Raw genomic sequence first — 15,195 nt, 5'->3', positions numbered from 1 at the left:
TATAATATTATCACAGCAAAGCATCCTCTAGCTATTCTGTACCTGATAAATTTTACTGGAAGCTTTTGAACAGGAGCCCTGAAATACAGACAAATCTCCATCAGATATTATTATTTTGAGTTTAGCATCGATTTCCGCAAGGTGATGATATTCCATTGGTTCGGGTGTATATCCTTCACCTGGTACTAATATTCCAGTTGTTTCTTCCTATTAAAATAAAATGAAATAATTATTTTCCCCCTCAAATTACAGAACTAAGACAAAAAAATAACTTCTAACATAAGAATAGAATATATGATATATTACAAGAGAAACATTGTCTTTAGGAAAAAAGTGCAGAATCAGAACCAATCCTGTATACATATTAAAGCAGCAGTTTGATAGCTAGGACTGATTATAAATAATACACAAAGGGTAAGTGCAATGTTCAGAAAATCATTTCCTCAAGCAAATGACTAAATTCCTAACTTTAGTACACCGATTTCCAAACAAATGCATAATATGTTCTAATCGTAAGATAAATAATTGAAATATTTTAGGGAAGGGATTTATAAGTTCTAACTGATCTTTGGAGTTTTCTTTCTCTTTGTTTGGCTATTTACTTTCAGACTCTTCATTATGTTTAATATTCTCTTTTATTAGTAACTGATCTTACCCTATCTATGAAAAAAATGATTTTTTCATGATAAAATGGGATAAAATATTTGGTTACAACATACAAATGTAACAGTGCGAGAACATGTGGTTCAAAAGACTGAAATTTATCTATGTTATAAACTTAGAGAATTTCTATAAAATGATGTATCATTGATATAATCACTGGAAAAAATATCTAGAATGTATCAAGGTACTTCAAATTTATGTTGGAAATATAAACAAGAGATGATATTTAATATAATTGGCGGATATGCAAAAAAGCCAGAACATTTTGGACTCATATATAATACAGAAGATTTGAAAGATTAATATGCAATTGAAACCAGAAGTTTTTCTTTTGTGTCTCATGAACAAACAACTAAAAAGTACCATGGGAATTTTGTTTTTATATATGATAACTGTACTGACATTATTATATGCACAAAGATTGAGAGATTTGACATTATCCACAGTGAAAGAATGGATAGTGAAGATGACAGAACTTGCTGAGATGGCAAAACTGATGACAGAAAGGACATTGTTTAAATTGAATTGTGACTGGAAACTCCTTATTGACTTTTTGTGTGAAATAGAAATTAATAAAATTATATTTAGTTTCGATTATTAAAAAAAATAATTATATAAAAATGCATGTCATGCTGTACCTACAGAGTAAGAGGTTAATTTACTTTTTATATGTATAACTGCTATATAAGAAAATCAGAAGTTATTTCTTTATACTTTTTTCTCCTTTTTTCTTTTTCTTGCACATTTAGCTTTGTCTTTTTCCTATCTTTTTTCTTCTCTTTCTTCTAAACATTAGTTCTTTTTCCTTCAAATTTTTAATAAAGTTATATGAAAATGAATATGTATTTCTGTTGACAATCCATACTCTGATAAATCAGAGCATGCATTTCCATTATGTATTAAAGTCATATGCACTTTAAATGAATTGTAGTTTTGGAAAAGTGGAAGACTGCTATGTCCTCTATTGAGTTCTTAGAACTTTTTAAAATATTAACAAAAAAGTCTCCAATGCCACATTTCCAAATTACAAGTGCACCCCCTACTGGCATATAAATACATAGCATACATAGAATGACCCCCAGATTACTCAGGAAATTCTACATGTCTTCAGCTGGGAACAGCTGTTGCTTCTTCACAAATCTAAATTGTTGAAGTGATGATCTTAAAAGAGATGTTTGGACCATCAATGCCATGGAGGAATCAAATATCACGTCTGCCACAAGAGCATTCAGGCAATTATGTATATAGAACAAGCTGTATAACCTTTTTGATAATGGTCTATCAATAGGTGAACACAATAAAAAAAACTACTTTGGAAATAACTCCATATGTCAGTGTTGGTTCCTTTGGCCTTATATTAATCTTGCCAGACTCAAGACAACAATCTGCATAACTAATAGATATACTTTGTGAATTACTGGGGAGGGTTCACTTTCGTCCTTTTCCTGCATATCAAAGACTCCAAGCTTTTCTATTTCTGCTTTCTAGGAAAGGGCCCTTTCCTCCTGTGACTACATTCTCCATAGATATATCCACTGACTATAACGGGTTCTATCCCTCACTGGATCATACTCATAACCAATGATTGATTTATCTGAGCAAGTTGTACTGGAATGAGTCTCTGGCTTATGCCCCATGAAAGATGCATATAAATCCCAGATTCACTTAAGTTGTAATGAAAGTCAGTTATCACCCACCCTTAGCTCCATTCTTATAACCAACAATAATAGTTAGTAGGTTCCTTCCTCCTGGCTCTGAGACTCTAAGTAGGCCTCCACATAGATGGAAATGATGCCTGGATGACAAAGGTTCAGGTGTAGAGAGGACTCTTCCCTTCTTCATGCCATTTCCCACATCAACTCAGAAGCTAGGATACTTGCTTATTACAGGAAAATTGGATGTTATCTGAATAGAACTACATAAGGCAGGTAAACACAAAGGTACATGATTACATGTATATCGCTGAAGTTTGTGTATAAGCACTGGATACTATGAGCATGAAATGTAAAGAGTACCAGTTCTGATTTGAGCTTGTTTGTTGAGTTTGGAAATGCAATGTATGCATGCTTTTGTATCTTGCTCATGTTAAATTTCAGGGTGCCTTTAAAAGTGAAGAAAATTTCCATTGTTTCCAAAAGTTGGAACACATTCTGATTTTCATTCTGACAGAAGAAGGAAAACAAATTAAAGTTTTATTCCTTTGCAACACAGCAGATTTGGAACATTCATTGCAAAGTACTTTGCTCCAAAGGTAAAACAAAATACGTTTCCATTTTCTTTAACTCCTACAATCTCCTGAAGTAATTTGAAAGAGAGTAAATGGCCCTAAATCACATAGTGAATTTCATGATCAATTGAAGACCTGAATGTGGATCACCAATCCTGGGCTAATACCTTCTTCACAATACCATATTAGTTTTTCTCATTGTAGCAGCAGAAGCCCAAGAAGACAGCACTACAGTGAATTATTTGGGTTGCACAGAGCTTTGAATCAATATTATTAGTTCATACCTCAGCTTGAAGTTGATTACTATCATTTTCTGTATCTTTCAGTAATTCGGATAGTCTCTGTCTTTCTTCATCTAGCATAACAACTTCGCTTGATGAATCTTTGGCCAACTGCATAAAGAGGAAAGCAATTTGGAAATTGATAGTTTTGTGAGATCAATAATAGTCTTTTGAAAATCAGTAAGGATTAGAGTTGTGCATGCTTCGTGGATATGGATAAAAGATGTGCTTTCAATCTTGCACATCTCTCTGCTAATTCAATAAAGCAACAGGCTTTTTTCGGATTTCTGACCAAGGCAGAAGAAAGAGGCTGCAACTTTAAGGGGTGATTCCTTAAACAGTAGCATCTTTTCTTTTCAGGTTGATGTGGAACTGTGGAAAAAATGGGTTACATAAAGTAAATGAATATTGTAGAGGTGCTGCACTTGATAGGCTCCAAAGCATTTCTTCCAAATCATTTTTGAACCAAGCACATTTTGAATAAAAAAGGAAGAGGACTAGCTATGTGTGTAAAATACATGTAGTCCTAGATTATCAACCACATTTGGGACTCCCAAATTGGTCACTAAGTGATGCAACTGCTAAGTGGAAAATCACATGATCATAACTGAGCTTTCTGTCGAAGCTGACAAGAGTAACCAATTTCATACCATCTGCTTTTGTTTGCCTCCTAACTATCTCCTGCCCTATAAAATGCTCACTGCAGTGCCTGATAATAAACAAGAAGGAAATTAATATTTGTATTTACAATCACTGGAGAGAAAGAGATTAGAAAAGAGCAATGCATTCATGTCAGCAGCCAGTTGGCAAACAACCTGTGTATTCACCATTGTGTACTCTCCTCTAATCCCTTCAACTGCAATCTCTCTCTGCTGGAGGATGGGAGGTAGAGAAGAGATTGCCCACAGAAATTACTTGGCAGGGCCCTTTTTTCCAAGGACAATGAGGGGAGAAGAGGGGTTGCAGTTGGTACACGGGAAGAGAAAGAGGGCAGAAAAGCAGTGGAATAATTTTGACTGGTGGTCATCAATTACTTTCCCAATGGGGTACTGCACCACGATGGAGCTCAGGGTTAGAAGAGAATAAACGGGCATACAATGGCTGCTGAATATCTCAATCTTTCTGAGAGTTCTATCAGCACATTATTTTTCATGTCTATTCCCCATTGTGTGCCTGCTTACTCTCTTCTAATCTCTTCTTCTCCAATCTCCCCATTCTGCAAAGGTAGGAAAAAAAGAAAAACAACAGGTCAGATGCAGGACAATATATATATATTAATTGTAACAGAGATCACATGACTGGGGGAAGCTGAGAATGTCATAAATGTTCATAAATTGTTCATAAATTTATTTTTAGCACTGTTGTAACTTTGAATGATTGCTGAATAAGTAGTCGATAGGCTTTACACTTATGTTGGCACTACATGTGCCAGATGCTACATAAATTCCATAGAAATCTTTTGGCAGCGTGGCTCCCACCACATCATTCATAACTTTTAATTATAATGAACTTTGTAAACATTCTTATCAATAAATGTCACATAGCATAAGAACAACTTTAAATAGAATGTGCAATTAAGAGAGAATATTCTATTATGTGGATATAATTACATGGCAGTTTAAAAAAATCTACTTTTCCAGCAAAACCTGACACTGAAAGCAATTAGAATCCAATCATTAATCTCTGATATATTTCAGATAAACTGTAGAGAAATTTTTAATAAGGTAATTTTCTAAATGAGTAACAAGATAAAGCTTAACAAAAAATTCTAATCCTATGTTTTGTAACAAAGGCCTTTAAATACATACCTCTATGTTCTTTTTAACAAAGTTTGAGGGTTTTTTAAAGCTTGCTGCACTTTTTGGCCAAGTGTTTTCCATTTTCTTCACTGAACTTCTTGTTACACTATCAGTTGAATCACCTTCAGGTACTGAAACAGAAAAAGTATTGAAGGAAACAAATAATATAGAAAAAAAAAATCCATCTCAATTAAATTTCTGAATTACATTTTACTATTTTATGTAAAATTCTTTATTTCATTACTATATTGTAGATTGTAAACTATGTTTTCAGTACTTTCCCTACCAAAATATTACAGGCTTTACCGCAAACTCATTGATAGCAATAGCAATAGCACTTAAATTTATATACACTTCACAGTACTTTACAGCCCTCTCTAAGCAGTTTACAGAGTCAGCATATTGATCCTAACAATCTGGATCCTCATTTTACCGACCTCAGAAGGATGGAAGGCTGAGTCAACCTTGAGCCGTTCAGAATCAAACTGCTGGCAATGGGCAGTGAGTTAGGCTGCAGTACTGCATTCTAACCACTGCGCTAGAGATTGCAATAGCAAGCACAAAATTGCAGACAAAGAAAACCAATGTGAAATGCAAAGCCAAGCTAATCATTCTCGAATCCAAAATGCATTTTTCTGTAAATAATAATAATAATAATAAAGTTGGAAGGGACCTTGGAGGTCAACAAGTCCAACTCCCTGCTCAGGCAGGTAACCCTATACCATTTCAGACAAATGGCTGTCCAGTTTATTCTTAAAAGTGAACATAGAAATGAACATGAAATTGAAACTTTTGATCTCACATCAAATGTAATAAACTATGAGGGAAGGCTCATACAAAACAATACTTGCAATAGAAAAACATAGTTTTTACAGTATTACGTCTTAAATATTGCTGGGCCAACATTTAGGCAAAAGAAATGCTTCCATTTTATGCAGCCTATATAATAATAATAAAATAATCGTCATCAATATAATCAAAAGGCATGCTTCCACACATTTGTTGTTTTTTTAAAATTGTATCTGGAGAACAAAAATGTATTGTACCTCGCTTTGTTTGTCTCCCATTAGTCTCATAATTTTCTGGAGGAAGCTGAGTTTTAAATATGTTAAATGTGTCATTATCTTCGCAAGCAGAAAGATCTGTTAATGAAGCATATACAGTGAAATAAGAAAATTTCTATTCAGGAAGTGAGGAATCAGTTTGAATCTAAACTGATCCAAAGAGGCTGCTGAATTGGGATCTTTAGCAACATTATTAGCTGAACCAAATTAGCTACAGTAATTACTTTCCCTGTATTTTCAAAGTGAATTTAAAAATAAAAGACATACTTGGTCAGGAAAGCATATGTTCTGGTACAACATCCAGTCTCAACCGATATGAAATGCAGGAGTTTGGAATTAGAGGACAAATTACCTTTTTTGCTACTATATATCAAATAAGAGGGGTGAACAACCTTTTGACAACAAAAAGCTGCACTCAATGTTTGGGGGAATGCTATGAACCACAGTGATAATACAACAATGCAAACTGGATGCATCTGATTTTTTTTTTAAATATGTAAAGAACATATGCTACAGATGTAATGTTTTCTAACCTAAATGGAAAATAAGAAAGCCACCAATTTTCATTAATCACCTTCAGAGAAGGTTCTGAAAGTTGTTATGGAGGGTTCAAAGGCTGCAGGTTGCTAGCCCCATATTAGAATTAATACCAAAAATTTATTTTTTTAATTCTTACCAGGTGTTCCTGATAATGGTGAGTTCAAAGCTAAAAATCTGCTAGTGTTTTCCTCCTCTTCAGTAATTATTGAAGAACTTCGGGATGTCATAGACTGTATTCAGGTAATTAAATACATATGTACATATAAGGATAAATGGACATCCCAGAATATTTATGCATACAGCTAAACTTTTCCTTACGTTTCTAAAGAGCTTCCACACACAACTGCAAGTTTTACCACTTTGTTTTTATCCCCACACGATTTACACACACTTTTAGTTAAAGTATATGTTTTTATCATTGGGCTATGTAGCCACCAAAATTTCTTTGGTAATTGCAACTTTTTGCAACAGATTACAAAAGTTATAAGAAAGGATTTGAGCAGAATATTTTCAGAAAATACTTCATGATATATATATGTCATAGGAACTCTACAACATAGTAAATTCATATAAATTTAGCACAAAAATATTTTATACTAAGAGATTTGTATACATTGTGTAAATTGCTCAGTAGCAATTCATGAAAAGTATCAATAATTTATCAAACTAGATCAGCGTTTCTCAACGTTTGTGTGACGGCGACCCCCGTCATACGAACGTGCCGCGCATGCGCGGCGGTGCCCCCCATGCGCGGTGCGCATGCACGGCGCGCCCCCTGAGGGGGGGAAATGGCGGATCGCATTGTTTGGCGACCCCCGTAAAATGGTCGTTCGACCCCAAATGGGGTCGCGACCCATAGGTTGAGAACCGCTGAACTAGATAAACTTCTACCAGGCCATGTCTACAGACTTACTAAATAAATCAATAGCCAGCTTAATTGAGTAGAAAATCAGCACGCAAGGCAAATACATATGAACTAGATAACTGATTTTTATATACCCAAAAGCAATTCCAATGTAAACAATCAGCAATTCATCATCATGTTATGGTTATATAAATGATGGTTCATAGAAGTATTCTGAAACTGGTTTTAGATTTCTAACCTGAAATTCTTCCCATAGTTTTGCTCTCAATTCTCTGCCTTGCTTTTTGACTGCTCTTTCCTGGGATTGTTTATTTGCCAATATCTGGTCCAACCTTTTCATCTTCTTTATTGCTTTCAGGATGAGAAGATCTACACCTTTCTCCTTAGAATCATCCAGGTTTGCAGACCTGAATGTCTCTTAAATATAAAAGTGACTATTAAAATCAAATCATCTTTCCATCAAAAAATATTCTTTATTGCATTTCAAGTTGATCTACTAAAATGTCATCAAATAAAGAATATTATTCAGTAATCCACTAGGAATACAACATCAATGCTATAATATTTTAAAGAAAATATTGCTCTTAATGAATCTCAAAATTGTTTCAAAACTATTACTGTTAATACAAACGTTTATGAAATAAACTGATGTCCATCCATAACCAGATGTGGTGTGGTGGCGATGCTGGCTAAGTGTCTGGAGGCTGTAAGGGTCAGGATGGGGAGCAACCGGCTTCAGTCAATCCTGGCAAGACTGAGTGCCTTGGCCCCCCAAGACCAGATGATTCTCTTATCTTTGACTCTGGACAGGGTAGTACTTCCCGGGAGTGTGTGAATTGGTGTGTAATTTGGGGGGTTCTTTAAGACTCCTCTCCTGCTTGAGGAGCAGGTGACAGCTGAGGCCAGGAGCCTTTACAGAGATTTGTCTAATGAACCAATCACACATTTTCCTAGCCTGGAAGTCCCTGTTCACAGTCAACCATGCCTTGGCCATCTCCCAGTTGATTATACATACATATAACAAAGGAAGATGGAGGAAATTCTAGCATTCATTTATGCTGCAATGCATTCTACATGGAGCTGTTCTTGAAGACCACCCAGAAACTTTAACTGATCCAGAATGAGGCAATACACACAGTAATAGGGGCGCCTAGGTCTCTACAGGCTTCCAATTTCTTCCTGGTTGCAACTCAAGGTGCTGGCCATCACTTTTAAAGTTCTATATGGCATAGGGCCAGGCCACCTGAAAGACCACCTTTCCTTAAGAATTTCTACCCATCTGCCCATTCCTTAAGGCAGCGGTTCTCAACCTGTGGGTCGCGACCCCATTTGGGGTCGAACGACCATTTCACGGGGGTCGCCAAACAACGCAGTCCGCCATTTTTTTCCCCTTTTCCTTAGCTGTGCTACTCCCTTTTATTCTATTGGCTTTTGAAAGCCAATAGAATAGACTCTTTTGAATAAAGTCTAATTCTATTGGCTTTCAAAAGCCAATAGGAATTGTCCAGGCTGTCTCTGCTCTGCTGAGCCCACCAAAAGTCCCATTCTGCAAACGGTGCTGCAAATTGTCTGCAGCGAAGGTGTTACAGCTCACCTTCCCTGAGCAACTACTAAAAATGTAAGTAAAAGAGGGCCAGGGGTGGGAGGTGGGAGGCCGGCGGGTGCAAGGAGGGTTGCTGGCACGCATGGGGCCCGGCAGGTGCCTTACCTCCCTTGGGCTGCGCAGCACTCCCAGGCAGGGAAAGTCCTCGACTTACAACCGGTTGGGTAGTCCTCAACTTACGACCGGTTGAGTAGTCCTCGACTTACGACCGGTTGGGGTCATGGCATTAAAAAGGTTGAGAACCACTGCCTTAAGGCCATGCCAGATAGGGTGGGCACACTCCTCTTTCCCTCCCCCAAACATTGTCATCTAATGGGAAGCATGCCTTTTCCATGGCAGTCTCTGCCCCGTGGGACATCTTGCCCCCTGAAATTCAGCAGACCCCCCCTCCTTTTAGCCTTCTGTAAAGCCTTAAAGACCTGGTTTTCTCCCAAGTGTTGGGAGTTAAGGCAGTGTTATATTTGCTTGGATTGGTGACAGGTTTTTATTTTTATTGTTTGTTAATGTTTTGTTTTAATTTTTAAAATTAAATTTTAAGTAGTGCATTGTACAATTTTTAAATGATTTTATTGAGAACTGCCCAGAGTTGTCTGAAAGATGGATGGCTATATAAATGTTTTAAATAAATACATAAATAAATAAACGCTAGAATTTCCTCCATCTTCCTGTTTTATATCGTATAATCATTCAGATTATCATCCTGACAGAAAGCTCAGAAACAGAGAACTTTATTGCAGTCATTAACAAGCACAAGGGAATTGGTATTCAAGTATCCAAACTAAATTAACAATATCAGGGTCGCAGGAAAATAGAAAACTCAGATATGCCCATAGAATCTGAAGCTTTCATCAAAATGACAAAAACAGCATCCTTGCATCATAATGCAATCTCCATTCCTTTTGTATAAATGTGTACCCTCATGACACACATTTAAAAACTGCAAGACTTGTACTTAACACTACTTAATAACTTGCATTTCCTTCTCATCATAATTATTAATGCTTGTAAACTAAGGTGGCTTTCTAACCTTAACTATAAGAAAGAGTACAAAAGATAAATACCTTTTTGTGGTTCAGCTGGCTTATTCTGTGAAGCACTGCTGCAAGAGAGTTTATTTTCACCAAAGTCATCTTCAGAATCCACTGAACTTGAAGAATATTCTGAAAAAAGAGAAACAGTGCACAGAAATGCTATTTAAAAGTATTATTAAAGAATCAAACCAACTGTAAAAGAGAATTACTCCAAGGTGGTTGCAATCTGGAACAAACTATTTAATCTTATGTTCAGTCCACTGACCTTAATCTTGTCAAATATCTATATCTATGAGTTAACACTTATATTTCTATATTAATTGTCCGTTATTTTTCCACATTGTTCTAATGTTTTATAAAGATTCTAGAACAGTTGAATCTGAAATTATGTAACTGCTATAGTAAGAACTATACAACTTTCAACGCCCCAGTCAAAGCCTAGACCAGCGGTTCTCAACCTGTGGGTCATGACCCCATTTGGGGTCGAACGACCATTTCACGGGGGTCACCAAACAACGCAGTCCGCCATTTTTCCCCCTTTTCCTTAGCTGTGCTACTCCCTTTTATTCTACTGGTTTTTGAAAGCCAATAGAATAGACGCTCTTGAATAGAGTCTAATTCTATTGGCTTTCAAAAGCCAATAGGAATTGTCCAGGCTGTCTGCCCTGCTGAGCCCTCCAAAAGCCCCAGTCTGCAAACGGTGCTGCAAGTTGTCTGCAGTGAAGGCGAGCTGTTTGGAAGCTTCCACCCCTCCCTGCTGAGCAACTACTAAAAATGTAAGTAAAAGAGGGCCAGGGGTGGGGGGTGGGAGGCCGGCAGGCACAGGGAGGGTTGCTGGAGCACGTGGGGCCCGGCGGGTGCCTTACCTCCCTTGGGCTGGGCCAGCTGGTGGCCCAGCCAGTGGTCGCCCTGCGCCGTCGCTGCCCCTTGCCAGCTATGCCTCAGCCAGCGCAGGGGGCAGCACCATGCATGTGCGGTGCTCCCAGGCAGGGAAAGTCCTCGACTTACGACTGGTTGAGTAATCCTTGACTTACGACCGGTTGGGTAGTCCTCGACTTACAACCAGTTGGTTAGTCCTCGACTTACGACCGGTTGGGGTCGCGGCATTAAAAAGGTTGAGAACCACTGGCCTAGACATAAGCACTAATTTAGCCAGTTAAAGTTACTTTTATTCTTTTTTACAGTCATGTAATTCACCGAAACTTCATTTTTTTATTAAAGTTCTTAACTACAGTAGCAAACGAACAACATAAACTAAACTTAGAAAAAGAAATCAAAATAAAAATAAAAATAAAAAGTGAAAAAAAGAAAACTAAAGAAAGTGAAGGTAAGGTAAAGAAAAGGAAATATATAAAATATTAATTTCCAATCAACATCATAACAAACTTTGGTTACTCTTCACTCCATATAGTTACAAACAAGTATCCCTTCTTCCTATAACCCATCCCATATCTATTAGCAAATCTATAAATCATCAACTTTTCAGCCCTGGTGTCAGCAAGAAGTCCTTTTATAAAGCTTACTAGAGTTTTATAAAATATGTCTTATTTTAATCTTGATCAAACCAATCAACTGTATACTCCTTTTCTTTTGGTTCTAACAATCCTGATCTTTAATTCATATATTGTTGTAGAATTTGGATTTTCTGCAGAGGTTTCTTCAAGGTTTTAACAAATCTCTTTTGTAAATCCAGTAAAAAGTCATACACGTCATTGTCTTAGTTAGTCATTTATATTTCCACTTTGATTTTCAAAGCTTCCATCTGTTTCTTTTATATATCCAGTTAGAAATTCTTATTAGGATTATTCTCTTGCCTTGTCATTTGTAACTCCCTTCTCTGCATTATAATCCACACTTTTTTTATTATCCATTATTTCTGGTTATAGAATGTTTGCATGAGGTTTAATATATTTTGGACGTAGCCTATCCATAGATGCAGACTTCATTTCTGATATTGTAGCTATTGATGTGTGGTCCCATTCTTTGAAAATCCCCTGAACCATTTTTGATAGCATTTTGTACCATTTTGTAAATCCCACAAAATGTTCTGATTTTGATTCCAGGTGTTTTCCCCTCTTTTCCTTTGCTGCCTGGAATTTTTAATCCCTTCTCATGTCTCAATGTCTAAAGCTGTCTGGACCCTTAATTCATTTATAATTTTCTTAGATCAAAATCTTATTTAGCTTTTTGCCATTTATTTCCAATTCTTTAAATTCCTACACTTATAGTTAATTTTTCTTTTGCTGAAGAAGAGAAGTAAACTCACTAGGTGGCTTTTTAACTTGTCATTCGAAGATCTCTAACAGTCTTTATAATAGTAAGTAAGCAATTTTAAAAAAATAATTAAAAAGTGAAGATTGCAAACTGAATGTCCTTTAAAAGGCTTTACTACAGATGTGAGCATGATGGCTGATTCTTACATCTCTCAGCTCAGCTCATCTTTGTTGGAGATATATTTAGTTTGCATTCTTTCCCTGGAAGTCACTTTTGAACCACAATAAACAAGATATTTATATAGTTATATCATTATATTATTACATTAAATATATTTCTTATAGGTTTTATTATACAATTACTCTACATAAATATGATTAAGGTTATATTGATCATATACCGCTTGCCATACCTGTCATCTGATTTGTATGCTGTACCATCAGTTGAAAATCACCAGTTTTTTCTTCAGATATTTGTTCTGAGAAACTCATCTGTTGAGTTTTATATTCGTCCCCATTTTTATCATAATTTTCTTTTGAGTTCTCCCCTATGTGATTATTGCAAAAATCAACCTAGAAATGATAGCGCAAAATGAAAACTTTTAACAAGCATATCAAACTTTTTATCCAAGGGTCCTGATTTATTATCATAACTAACATCCTTGGGTAAAATCCTCAAATTTGACATTGTACAAAAAAATTAAATAAAGCATGTAATTATTCACTTACCTACTGGCTTGCAGTAAACATCTGAAATTCTAGGCAAAACTTTGAAAAGTCTGTAGAGAGCAGAACAAGTAACAGAGCAGAATGTGTAACTACCTTAGACTGGTCGGATTCTGGTGTTAAAATCTCCAGAGATGAATTTAAAATTTTGCTTCCATGATTATTTCTTGAGTTAGAGGCTGGTCTTGAAATTCCATCCAGACTTCCTCTTGTAATATCCATTGTAGCCTTAAATGATTAGAAAAGGAGAACTTAATTATATGCAATCTATTTTTAAAATTCTGCAAGCTTCATTTTCAGTTATGAATTTCAATTATCTTGTTACTTTTGCAGTTTATATCAGTGATTTAGTTTCATAGACAAAAAAATGAATGGATATTATTTTATACTCTGTTGACAAAACCACTGGCCCTGCTATGGTCCGGAGACTGCAAGACTTGACCTTGACTGGCTGGCACATAACTTCGGGATGGGAATCAAAAATCTGAGATTTTCACAGCTTTGAAGTTACGTGAAGATTTTTCCCCTTCTCCTTTGTTCAGCAAGCAAGAAAAAAAAAATCCAGTAGGCTAGCTCAGAATGAGTTCTAAACTTCTATACCAGAGGCCCCCAATCTTTAGGGCACCAGGGACCGGTTCTGTGGAAAGAGATTTTTCCACAGACCAGAGGGGGTGTGGTTTTGTTTGCTGCCTGCATCCCATTGATGGGGCTTTGATTGTTTATGGGACCCAGTTTCTGGCATGTCACAGCTCGATGCTGGTCCATGGACCAGAGGCTGGGGACCCCTGTTCTACACTTTTCTTGATATGAAGGAAAAATCAAAATATGTCACTAACTCCTTGTACAACAGTGGCTTTCCCATATTGCCACTACAAACAGATCCAACAATAGCTCTTGTTAGAGAATACAGAGACAATATCAGTTAGACTATCTCTAGATTAAAAAATATATATATTAAGTAGGTTCATGACAGTTAGGGGGAGTCTTGAAAGCCAAACATCAATAGTAAAAAATGTTATTTTTGGAGATAGGCTGATTTCATCATAGAAACTATAACACAATTATATTTGCAGATTCTTTAGCATATGTGTTTAGGCTACTGATGTTAGGGGTACTTCACTATCTGATGTCAGGCACATATTTGCCATTGCAAAATAAAATACTGGTTGCTTTACTATCATTGTGTGGTTAATTGGGACAGTCATAGGATAATGAAATAATATTTAGAAATTATTATTTCTGTGATTATTTGGTCCAAAACAACCATAATAGCATTGTTTTGTATTCAGGCATGAGTGGAAGCAGGAAGTTCAGCCAGTAAATTACTACAACAGTCCAGCCATGAAGCATTGTTGTTATGGGGAAAATAGAAAGGAGCAAGGAGTATTAGGTATATTCACCGCCTTGAGCTATTTATAAGGTAATGGAGGAAGGATAAAAATCTAATAAATAAATAAACTACTTAAAATCATTGCAGTCAAGAACTAATAGATCTGGTTTGTATTGATATTTTACACAGTGTAGATGTATTTTATTTATATTATTTATTTTTACATAATTTCATTACATGTTAACCTGCTATTGACTGTACATTTTGTCCCAATGTTTAGACTATATAGAAAAGTAGTAAATTATCAGAGGTTTTTTTTCTTCCATCTTTGACTTTCAATGCCAGTGTATTATTGCATCTGTTGTCTGCACAAATAAGCTATAAGAAAAGATCCAGATCAATAAAATTTGAGCAAGAGTCCAAAGTAACTATAAATAATATGTCTCAAAATGGATGCGAGGGGGGGAGACATCTTTTGAAGCCCGTGTTTATTCCTTTGGGAGTAAGCCCCATTGGAAGAAAAGGAATTAATTCTGGTACTGCCTGTAAATACAGACAAATACAAAACAAAACACACAAGACTGATATTGGGCTTCCTGCTACTGTACTGCTATCCAACGCGATCATGAACGCAAAAGGTTCGTCATAACGATCACTGAAAAAGATAATTTCCCCCCCACCAGACCAAAAAAGGGGGGAAAGATAAGCTACATTCGACATTCTGCCTAGCATACCCCGAAAGAACATTAGAAATGCACCTCCAGAGGCAGACAAAACAAGCAACAATTTCCATAAAGAAACAGCAACTAGCGGCCCAGCTTCTGTGTTGCTATGGCAACCCACAGGAGCGAGC

At 36.3% G+C, this 15,195-nt stretch overlaps 1 protein-coding gene across 3 annotated transcripts in view; it reads right to left on the bottom strand.

The window, feature by feature from the left end:
* FSIP1 (fibrous sheath interacting protein 1) overlaps positions 1-15,195 on the bottom strand; it is a 51,992-nt gene extending 36,797 nt beyond the window's left edge. For 2 of the 3 annotated variants that reach the window (XM_039342664.1, XM_039342663.1), the window contains exons 1-10: positions 15,101-15,195; positions 13,109-13,240; positions 12,700-12,859; positions 10,104-10,202; positions 7,678-7,856; positions 6,711-6,804; positions 6,017-6,112; positions 4,980-5,101; positions 3,175-3,282; positions 43-207 (exon numbers count right to left, since the gene is read on the bottom strand). In XM_039342664.1, the coding sequence (XP_039198598.1) occupies positions 43-207; positions 3,175-3,282; positions 4,980-5,101; positions 6,017-6,112; positions 6,711-6,804; positions 7,678-7,856; positions 10,104-10,202; positions 12,700-12,859; positions 13,109-13,234 (1,149 nt within the window). In that variant the 5' untranslated portion in view covers positions 13,235-13,240; positions 15,101-15,195. Of the gene's footprint in view, positions 1-42; positions 208-3,174; positions 3,283-4,979; positions 5,102-6,016; positions 6,113-6,710; positions 6,805-7,677; positions 7,857-10,103; positions 10,203-12,699; positions 12,860-13,108; positions 13,241-15,076 lie in introns of all 3 variants that reach the window. The other variant, XM_039342665.1, reaches the window with a different exon arrangement.

This window comes from Crotalus tigris, unplaced genomic scaffold, assembly GCF_016545835.1.
Source record: "Crotalus tigris isolate CLP2741 ecotype Arizona unplaced genomic scaffold, ASM1654583v1 scf7180000017800.2534000, whole genome shotgun sequence".
Classification (NCBI taxonomy): Eukaryota; Metazoa; Chordata; class Lepidosauria; order Squamata; family Viperidae; genus Crotalus; species Crotalus tigris.
This window is presented reverse-complemented; position numbering and strand designations above follow the sequence as displayed.